The 10,789-nt window shown below is 40.6% G+C and overlaps 1 protein-coding gene across 1 annotated transcript; it reads right to left on the bottom strand.

Moving 5' to 3' along the window:
• Positions 1-300: 300 nt before the first annotated feature.
• LOC100751899 (olfactory receptor 52B2) lies at positions 301-1,278 on the bottom strand. Its single transcript, XM_035441342.1, has one exon. It carries the CDS (start codon positions 1,276-1,278, stop codon positions 301-303), a length of 978 nt encoding a protein of 325 aa, XP_035297233.1.
• Positions 1,279-10,789: the final 9,511 nt, after the last annotated feature.

Below are 10,789 nucleotides of genomic sequence, written 5' to 3'. Positions count from 1 at the left end.
ATTACATATGTTTAAATGTATTCATTTGCTGTAACCTTACTTCTTGTGATATATCCATCCAATTGCTGAGAAAGTCAAATTCTCATATCGGAGAAAAGTACACTTAGTTTGTCATTTCCAGTTTTTAAGGATATGAAGTGAGTAGTGAACATTAAACAAGAGAAAGAGATAGGATTGACAAATTAGAACATGGAAAACTGGGAAGAGGAGAAGGATGAAGCAAAAGAAGGAATCCAGGAGACCTGTGCTCCTTGGCTAGCTTCCTTGATGGGGCTTCATGTAAAGATTCACCAGGACCCATCAGCCCAAAGGAGAGGAACAACACTGAGTCTTGATGTCCAAGAACCAGTGGACTACACCCTCTCGGATTTGCTTAGTCTTTACTCCATAGACAATGGGATTCAACATCGGTGGCACCACCACATAAAGATTGGCCAGCAAGATATGCACGTGCCGGGGAATGTTCCGCCCAAAGCGGTGGGTCAGTAAAGTAAAGAAGGATGGAACATAAAACATGAGGATGACACAGAGGTGAGATCCACAAGTGCTGAGGGCCTTGTGCCGGGCATCCTGGGAGGGCAAACGAAACACTGCTCGGAGAATGAGTGAGTAAGACACAGCAATGAGGATCACATCCATGATGACCATGACGATGGGCACAGAGAAGCCATACCAAATGTTAACAGTGATGTCGGCACAGGCTAAGCGGGCCACCCCAATGTGCTCACAGTAGGAATGGGGGATGACGTTGGTTCGACAGAACGGCAGCCGCTTCAGCAAAAAAATCACAGGAAAGATGATACAGAAGCTTCTGATGACAATGGCTAGAGCAATCCTCCCCACTATGTGCCATGTCAGCACCGTTGTGTATCTCAGAGGGGCACAGATGGCCACAAAGCGGTCAAAAGCCATGGCTAACAGGATGGCCGACTCCCCGACAAACATTGTGTGGACAAAGAAGACTTGGGTGACACAGGCATCAAAGGCAATGTTGTGGGCATGGAGCCAAAAGATAGTTAGGGCCTTGGGCACAGTAGTGGTGGACAGTAGGATGTCTGTGATGGCCAGCATGGAGAGGAAGAAATACATGGGTTCATGCAGGTTCCGCTCTGTGATGATGACCACTAACAGGATGCTGTTCCCAAAGACTGCAGTGACATACATCAGGCACAGGGGTACAGACAACCAGGTGTGATAAGCCTCCATCCCAGGGATGCCAAGGAGCACAAACACTGCAGGGTGGAAGATGGTGATGTTGTTGTCAGTCATGATGCTCATTACAGTGCTGATGGTTGGCTGGAAGTGAAGGAATGGAAAGAACTCTTGAGTGTGTGCAGAGGCACAAAGACAGGTGTGGAGCTGTGAATTGCTGAGCTCCCAAGAGAAAGTGCATCTAGAAGATAGTGGCTAGAGTGTATGAATGGCTTCTGGCCCTAAGTGTCTCATTTGCAGTTTCTGTGGCAAGGTGCTTGAAGAACCAACATTAGTGGTACCTGCCTCCATTCATCCTGCCTCTAGAGTCCTGATCCACCACCACCCCCACCACCCCCACCACCCTCACCACCCCCATCCCTGCCTTTTAACATTGATTCTACCATTTCCACATAAGTACAAATTGCTCTCCACACAGCTTGTACTTGTTCCTTCCCTGACATTTTTTCTGTGTTTACCTAAATTTCTCTCCCCTTTCTCTTCTATTTGCCCAATGTTGAGCCTTATAAATAGCTCCTTCCTTGAGACACACCATACTGTAATGTGTTCTTAATATATCTCCTTCCTGAAGACATATTAACTAAACTCGATTATAATGCAATTGGATAGTTTATCTGCCTATTACCTTGAATGTTTCTCGGGAAAGTTGCCCTCATGACTCCCTGTGATGAACATGGAGAGCCATGTGGAAATTGGAAGGCAACTAAGAGATGTGTTTAACGACTGTGACCCAGATTCACAGCCTCCCTGAAGGCAGTAAACAGGGGCAGCCAATGAAACTGAAGGAGCGATATTCGTCACCCTTCTCATGAACCTGTGCTTCAGAAAGTTCCATAAAACACCTTTTGATCAATTCTACACCTTCTTATCCATGTAAAAACCTGAAGCCCACTAACACCTTTTATAGAGAAACTGTCTTGACAAGAGGGAATCACTCTATTCTGTTCCCCTGGACTTTACCAGGTCCAACATGACCCTGCTTTCTCCCTCATTCCAGAAGTAACCAAATCTCCCTGTTACTAAAAAGTGTTCTAAATCCTTGAGCTTTCCAATGCTCATAGAACATTTGCCTCTGATGCAATTTTATCCATCAAACATTTGGAGAGTGGAAAAGGTTAGTCATTAGTAATCTAGACAGGACCTTGAAGAAAACTCCATGGGTTAGGCATGGTGACAAGTTCCTAAAATTCCAGCACTCACGAAGGTAAGGGAGAAGAAAGGGCTCAAGTCTGAGGCCAGCCTGGGATACACAATAAGCTAGGCAGACCAGAGCTAGAGAATGGGTTCTTATCTCAAATAAATAAATGCCATGAGAGAAAAAAGAAGAAAAACTATAAAGATATCACATAAAAACTAGACAGATATTCTGATAAATGTGTTCCAGGAGCTCTGTGGAAGAAGCCATTCAGAGGAATAAAATCCTCAGTTCAAGGGTCCATCCTCCTGACTTCAAAATGTACTGGGTCAAAGCACAACCCACCTTAAGGAACAATGGACTACAAGTTGACACTAGGGAAAGAGCAGCGCCAGATCCCAACAGGTAAAGGCCCAGGCAGACTCATCATGTGACACCTCTCAAGCCAGATCTCGTAAACGTTTGCTAAGAATCCACTCAGGAGAAACTGCGCTTTGGTGGAGTTAGCACTGAGGGGGGCTGCTCTATCTTTATTTTAAAACACCATCCTCGGGTTTATAGAAACAAAAGCCCCACCAGAAAACATACTCATTTTTCTTAGAAGAAAAGGTAAATCTTTACTACTCCCCCAATTCAGCTACTTACTAATTTATCCCTGTTTTAATAAAGCAGTATGTGCCAGATACAAGCCCTCAATCAATCCCTTCTCTCTGTTTGCAACTATATGGTATAACCACATACCTGAGATGCTATGGGCATGGGAAGCTGTTGGTGAAGTCCAGCAAAGGACACTACCTACTGGAAAGGAGAACTGTCACTGGGTGTTTGTTTTCTGGAGCCACCACCTCAGCCCTGCTCTGCCAAACAGCTCTGAAAGGTTCTAGGTTCCCAAAGGTCAAAAATGGGAGTGAGGGTCACAAAGAGGTATATGTGGTCTCACAGAAAGCACTTCCTACGGCTCTAAAGGAATATCACCACGATTTTACAAAAGAGCCAGAAAGCCAGAATGGTAGAGAAGGGGTGAGGAGCCATGGGAATGAAGGAGACCACGCAGTGGGTGGGAATGCTGACTTACAGAGTCAGGCCCAGATAAATGACCTCAGCCATGTCACCTTACTTCTGTGCACCTCTATTTTCTCCTCAGCAATGAGAGAACAATAATCAGCTTTGAGGGGAAACTGTGAGGGTTGCAGAGTCCACCCAGACAAGCTGAGGCAGTGAGGGCTGTTATCCCATCTCCATTGTTGGTTTGCCCATCATCCTACTGTACTTTTCCTAGAAGAAAAACACCTGGGCGCCATGACAGAGTGAACACTGTACTGAAACACTATTCTTCACCCAGATAAGACCAAATGAAACACATTTCCCAGGAGGAAAGAGGGTGAAATGGAGCAGAAGCACCAATGAGAAGAGAGTCACCTGCAAGCAGGTCTCTCAGGTGGACCTGGTGTCTCAGAATCCAAGCCTAGACCCAGACCAATACTTAGCCTGGCTCAGAACCACCCAGCAGAATTCCTGCAGGTGCTCTGAAAACCACCCATCTGTCTTAACAAAAACAAAGAGAGTCTACAGCAGTTCTTGGGACATGGTAGTGTCAAGCAGTTCCTGGGACATGTAGTACCAAGAAAACTGGAGTAGGGCCACAGAGATGTCCAGGCTAGGAATCAATGCTTCCCCATGGCTCCTATCCAGGTTCTGCTCTTTTTCTTCTCTGTGTCAAGTCCTACCTAGCTACAGATTTCTTTCTAGCTATAGATTTCTACCTAGCTATAGATTTCGTCATTGTCCATTCCTTCCTTCTGGAGTTACACAAAGGCCTTTTGTATCTCTATAGTCTGAATTTGGAAGACTATTAGTATCATAATCATAATATATTAGAATGTATTCACAAATCCCATCCAATGTAATTGTTAGATGAGCTGCTTTGTGCCTAGCTGAATTACCTAGACACCTATTAATACATGTATTAATTTCACTTTGCCATCTTCCTTGCAAATGCATTTCAGAGTTCAAGTGTTTTTCACCATTCTGACTTTCTAGACTGCACACTGAAGCCATGCACCTGCACACTGCATAGCAGGTTTTCTGCAAGCTGTGTCACAAGAAATCCATTCTCCTTTAGCTTTTCTCATTAGCATGCATTAATTATACTTATTAATTGGGTACAGTTTAACTGTCATACATGCATATAATAGGGGATCTAATTGGAAACTGTTTACCTTTTAACATGTTGGTAGTTCTCACTCCTATTCAGGGGCATTCAGACAGCATGTCCCATGTTTTCACAATCTAAAACCAGCATTAGCTGTGCTGCAAAGGCACAGAGAGTCCCCTAACTCACTATCACATCTTCAGAGAAATAAAAATATATGGATTGTATACAACACTATATACATATGCACACATATATATATATATATATATATATATATATATATAATCATTGTGGCATATCTAATAAAGTGAAGTGTTATATGTATTTTCACATCACTTTCAGTGATAACATCTAAAATCCACTTTCTGAGCAATTTTAAATATATAATATGCTCTTATTAACCACAGTCACTATGGTACAAAATAGATCCCTTTAATCTATTTCCCCTGCCTAACAAAAATTTACATGTTCTTATTGATGTCTTTCTAAGCCCTGACCCCCACAGCCTCTGCTACTAAGCATGACTCAGGTTTTTTTAATTAATCGGTTCAAGAAAAATGCCTACATACCTATTGGTTTAACTGTCTATGAAAATTTCAAGGATTGTACTCAAATCTGAGGGACCCAGTGTGTTTGTTGTATGTGATGATCATCTGCTGTGCTCTTGTGATGCAGAAAAACTGCAGCAAGTTCCAACTCCATAGGCAACCCAGGCTCTCCAAGTGTCTACATATGCTCCACAAAACACCAGACAGGAAGGCAAAATGAGATGGATTTTCCAGGTTTGAACCTGACACCCAGATTATCAAGAAAAACATGTCCTAAACAAGCCTCACTTAGGCCATTGGTATGGCTGAGCCTTGACACACACGGCTGATTTACAGCTGCAGAACTCATTCGAGAAACATGTTTGAAACTAGTCCTCTCATCTCCACACATGCAGCATCCATGACACATACGCACCACACACAAACAAATAATAATAAATAAGACAAAAAATTTAAAGAATTCTCCTCAGTTTAGGAAAGGAGTTCATGGCACTAATCAAAGAGCCTGCCATATTACTAGCATTTAAAAAATATTTGAACAAATGAGCTGTGAAACTAGTAAATTAATATTTACCTAATATTTTCCTTGGTCCACCTAAAGGAGATGGTGGCCAAATCTAAGATATTTCTATGAGTAGTTCACTGGCACCTCTTTCCTTCTACAGTCTGATTTGAGCTGCCTTCAAATCTTCACCAAGAACTGATTCTTCACCATGTAGTCCTAATCGTTTCTAGTCGTGTCTCTGGACTCTCCTTTCTCTCTGTTCCAGTGTCCACCGCAAGTTCCAATAATGTCTCCCCACCTATGTTCTGACATGGTGTAATCCCTCTCTCATATATTTTGTCCATTTGACTCCTTTTCTTTCTCCCACATATGCCTTTCCTCTCCTTGCTTCAGTCTTTGTCCTTTGTAGATACACACACATATCCCCACCTGTCCCTCCTGCCACCACCAGTGTTCTTAAACTCACCTAGAACATGACAGTATTAGCTGAGGAACTGAGAAAGTGGTAGAGAAAATCTAAAGCACCACTTATTCTGAGAAGAGAGGAACAATAGGAAAAAGACTGCACACTTATCATGTTGGCTTGTGTAGGTGTCACTGCTCCTAGCCTGTGCAGGACCTTTATAGCTAGATACTGAGAGGCCATGGACATCCTTCTTTAGAGGCAGGTATCAGTGCCACCCCTGGGATCACCAAACATGTTCCCAGTGAACCTCAGGAGAAATGAAAACATTTTCACTGGTGCCAGCAGGAACACTAACTCTAAGGTTAATTAGTAACCCCAGAAAAAAAGATACAACATAGAGCAGTATTAGAAATCCTAACAACAAAATAACATAGTAACATCGATGTGTTAAGTCTCTACTATATCCCTGTCACTATTTTGCGTTTTTAGCACAACTTGCATCATTTAATTCTCAAAATAACCTAATAATAAAAGACACTATTATTACATCCATGTTTTAGCTTTAAAAAATAGAAGCTGAGACAATAAATAGTTCATCAAAAGAAAAATATAAAATCCTGAAACTGAATACATAAAAGTATTCAGACTCAGTCTTAAACCCAGTCCCTGACTAATTATGAAGAAACCCTGGAGGGCAATACCTCAAGGTAATATCAAAGAAAAAGGGACAGTACTAAAGAAAATCTGATTAAAATTCTTGCACCATTAAAAGCAAAATGTACAAGTTCACGATCATTTTCAGGGAAATGCAAATCAAAACCACAGTAAGATACCACAGTATACTCAATATGAGAGCTATCATTAAAAATTAAAATTAAGATTAAAAGAACAGAAAATAAGCTGGCCAGGATATTAGAAACTATGCTTTGTTGATGGCAATCTCAAAAGGCACAACTGCTCTGGAATCAGCATGCCATTCCTCAAAAGGTAAAATTACTATATGATCCACTACACTGATGCCTCAAAAGATAAAATTATATGACCTAGCAACTCCATTTCTGGGCATACATCCAGACTGAAAGCTGGACAGCACAGAAATACCTCAAGAACTGACAAATGTGTTACATTACAACTAAAAAAAAATCTGTGCAACCAAGGAAATCATCCCTGGAGTGAAAAGACAGCCTGGAGGATGGGGAAAAGGAGGGTAGGGTAAATCTTTGCCACACAAGCATGAAGATCTCATTTTCCATCCCCAGAAAACACTACAGTGAGATATAAGGTAAAACAGAGGAATCCACAGACACTCATGAGTTAGCCTGGTGTATGTAGCAGTGAACAAGAGATGCTGTATCAAACAAAATTAAAGGTGGGACAAATACGTGAGGTTGTCCTCTTACACAACACACACACACACACACACACACACACACACACACACACACACACACACACAGAGAGAGAGAGAGAGAGAGAGAGAGAGAGAGAGAGAGAGAGAGAGAGACTCACCTTGGCATGCATGTGCAATCTCACATAATTTTTACTTTAAAGAATGGGGAGGTGAGTCGCAAAGGAGACACCATGTAGCTACCAAGAAAACAAGAGGCTCTGCCATCACCAGTAAGCCAAGACCATGTGGAGATACACAGATTAATAGGGATAGGTTAATAATTAGGGAGAGCAAGCAAATAAGAAGCCTGAGCCATCAGCCAAACATTTATAATTAATATAAGCCTCTGTGTATTTATTTGGGCCTAAACACCTGTGGGATCGGATGGGACAGAAAAATCCTTCTACATGTGGCACCCAAACGTTTGACAAGAATTTCCACGTAAAACCTGACAAAACCTCAAAAAAGGTTCTGAACACACATAAACGGAGCCAAAGTGGGCTAAACATAGGCTAGCTGTCTCAAAGTACAGGCAGCACTCAGAGGCAAGCATGGCTTCTTGGTAGCAGCATTTTCTTGGGTGGACTCTGTTTCCTAGAAGCAAACTTTAACAGAGGCTTCCTGACTCAGCATTAGTGGCAAAAACTGCATGACTCTCTTAAGAGGACCTAATACCAAACAATTAAATGGGGGTTATGAGCAGCCAGGAGCATGCTTCTTGGAGGTGACATAGATCTAGAAACTCCACAGAGTTGTGGCAATAAGCATGGCTCCTATCAGTACCTCTGCCATGAAGCTACACTTCCAGGAAGCCAAGGAATGGGACAAAGCCAACACTCAAAGCTGAAGGTTTAATCCTAGCCTTGCAGTTAGCAGGCTCAGAAAAAGATAGAGACGTACAGTAAAGACAGATTCAGAGGGTGAAAAAAAAAACCTCTAAATGATTTACAATGTATTTAAAAATATACATAGGCTTGGAAGAGAAAAGAAAAAGGATATAAAAAGTCCTTAAAAATAAATAGAATAGCTGGGTTTGGTAGCACACACCTTTAATCCCAGCACTTGGGAGTCAGAGACTGGTGGATCTCTGTGATTTCAAGGCCAGCCTGGTCTGCAGAGTGAATACCAGGACAGCCAAAGATACACAGAGAAACCCTATGAAAAAATAAAAATAAAAGAAATATTGTAATAAAATGTCACATAAAGATGGAAAATACATAGAGAGTCTGTATTCTGTATGATAGTGTGTTGTCTTTGAATTGTTTGACTGCTGAAGAAGAAGTAACAGCTGCTAAAAGGCATTTGATTATAAATGCTTCTGGATTAATCCAACTTATATATTTTGAAAATGCCTTGACTTCAAAATTTAAGTCTAAGGACATGTTAACTTTGTTTCTACAGAAGTTGAAGACCTGTGGATTCCTTCCAGACTAATATGGTTTGATCAATCAAGACTCCCTAAAGCAGTGGCCCAGGTAATTCAACATCCCAAACAGCTGTGACCATGCAGCCTCACAGACCACTACAGGCAGGATTTGACCAGGGTTCTGGGTTTTCTCAGGATCCCCTTGGGATTGACAGTGCCCTCAAATAGCAGGAAGCAGTTTGGAAATAACTATGCCCACATTCCCAAATACTGTTTATAAATGTTTGTTTTAACTTAAACAAAGTTGATTATAAATGGTTGATGATCACAGTAAATCTCTAAAAATAAGGGGGAATATGATATAGAATTGAATACTTTACCTTGGTATAGATTTTGGTTTATTGATACAAATTTAAGGTCAGATTTGTTATATGTATATTTTCTACTCTTGTTTAGATATTGTGTTTATACAGCTCATTTGAAAATGCAATGTATAATTAAAATCAGATTATAGTCACCTATAATAGTCAAAGCTTATAGTTATTTTAGGTTTCCTAGATATACAGAGATATATTTCAAATGACTAGGTATTCTTCAAAACTTTTCAAAGACTTACAGAATATGGCATTTAAAACGGTTTATTATAGCTTTTCTTGACAATGAGACACAACTGCTCATGGCAACAATTATATCAGAGAGGAAGATGGGTATCAAGGAAATTCATTATGCAGTTTGCCTTCAATGTGACAAAACTAGCTTTTTGGGCAAAGAATTGTCCTTGCCTCAACTGCTAACAGTAAGCATGATGTCCAAACTGGACAAGCAGGTTACAAAGGAAAGTGACTGCTGAACTTGACAAGATACAGGATGGTCCTTCAGGGTTCCTGCTTTACAGAAGAAAGCAACTGATGAACTTTGCCAATACAATACAGAACAGATCTCCAAATTTTCTATTTCATAAAAAGTCTGCCAGGCACTATGACCTATGAGCTGAAGATGGATGCCCCAACATTACAGAAGAACTTTGGATGACTGTCCAGGCAGCGAGATGTCTCTGTCAATTCTGGAGTTTATATATTATCCTTCTGGGGTCTTTGATGGAGTTGAAGACAGATAGTTATGGTTATGGTTTTCCTTAGTTATGATAAAGGATAAGTTACACAAAAAACTTTAAAGTCACAATGATAGGATAAATGACATAGTATTTTCTTTAAATTTTGCCAAATGTAAATGGATTAAATATGGTTAACTATAGTTCTTGCTTGATAACTGTTTTGTGATATATATATATATATATATATATATATATATATACACTACATTAAAGTTAAAATCTTCTTTTTTATTTAGACAGAAAAGAGGAGATGATCGGGGATGTCCTTCTGTATATTGTGAATATGTTTCTCTTATTGGCTGATGAATAAAGCTGTTTCAGCCAATGGACAAGCAAGATGTAGCCAGGCAGGAAATACAGGCAGGGCTACCATACTAGGAGAATCCTGGGGAGAGGAATGCAGAGGGTGAGTTGAAAAGGAGATGCCATATAGCTGACAAAAAAAAGCAAGAGGCTTGGGCATCACTGGCAAGCCAAGACCATTTGGAGATACACAGATTAATAGAAATGGGTTAGTAAGAGAGATCTAGCCAGTAAGAAGCCTGAGCCATAGGCCAAACAGTTTATAATTTAAAAAAAAAGAATGGGGAAATGAAAAAAAAAAAGCTTTCCTAACTATACCTGAAACTGGGGATTAATACCTAGAATATATGAAGAATTGCAGTACAAGCAAAGTGGTACATGTTTATAATCCTAGAACTTGAGAGGTAGAACCAAGAGAATCAGGAATTCAAGGCCAGCCTTGAATTACAATATGAGTTTGAAGATAAACATTAGTCTGAGTTACATAGAACAAAGAGAACAAAAAATGAACTGTAAGAAGTTAAACACCTAAGAACCAAAGCATCCAGTCAGTAAATAGGCTAATTAATTGAATGGACAGTTATCAAAAGAGGAAATACAAATGGCCAATTCACTTCACCCCAGTGAGAATGATGACATCAGAAAAATAATGCCA

The sequence above is a fragment of the Cricetulus griseus genome, chromosome 3 (genome assembly GCF_003668045.3).
Source record: "Cricetulus griseus strain 17A/GY chromosome 3, alternate assembly CriGri-PICRH-1.0, whole genome shotgun sequence".
Lineage (NCBI taxonomy): Eukaryota > Metazoa > Chordata > Mammalia > Rodentia > Cricetidae > Cricetulus > Cricetulus griseus.
The sequence above is the reverse complement of the archived record's forward strand: the minus strand, read 5'-3'. Positions and strand labels throughout refer to the sequence as shown.

Excerpts from the sequence above, each read along its gene's own strand:
- LOC100751899 (XM_035441342.1), bottom strand. The coding sequence starts at position 1,278 with ATGAGCATCATGACTGACAACAACATCACCATCTTCCACCCTGCAGTG.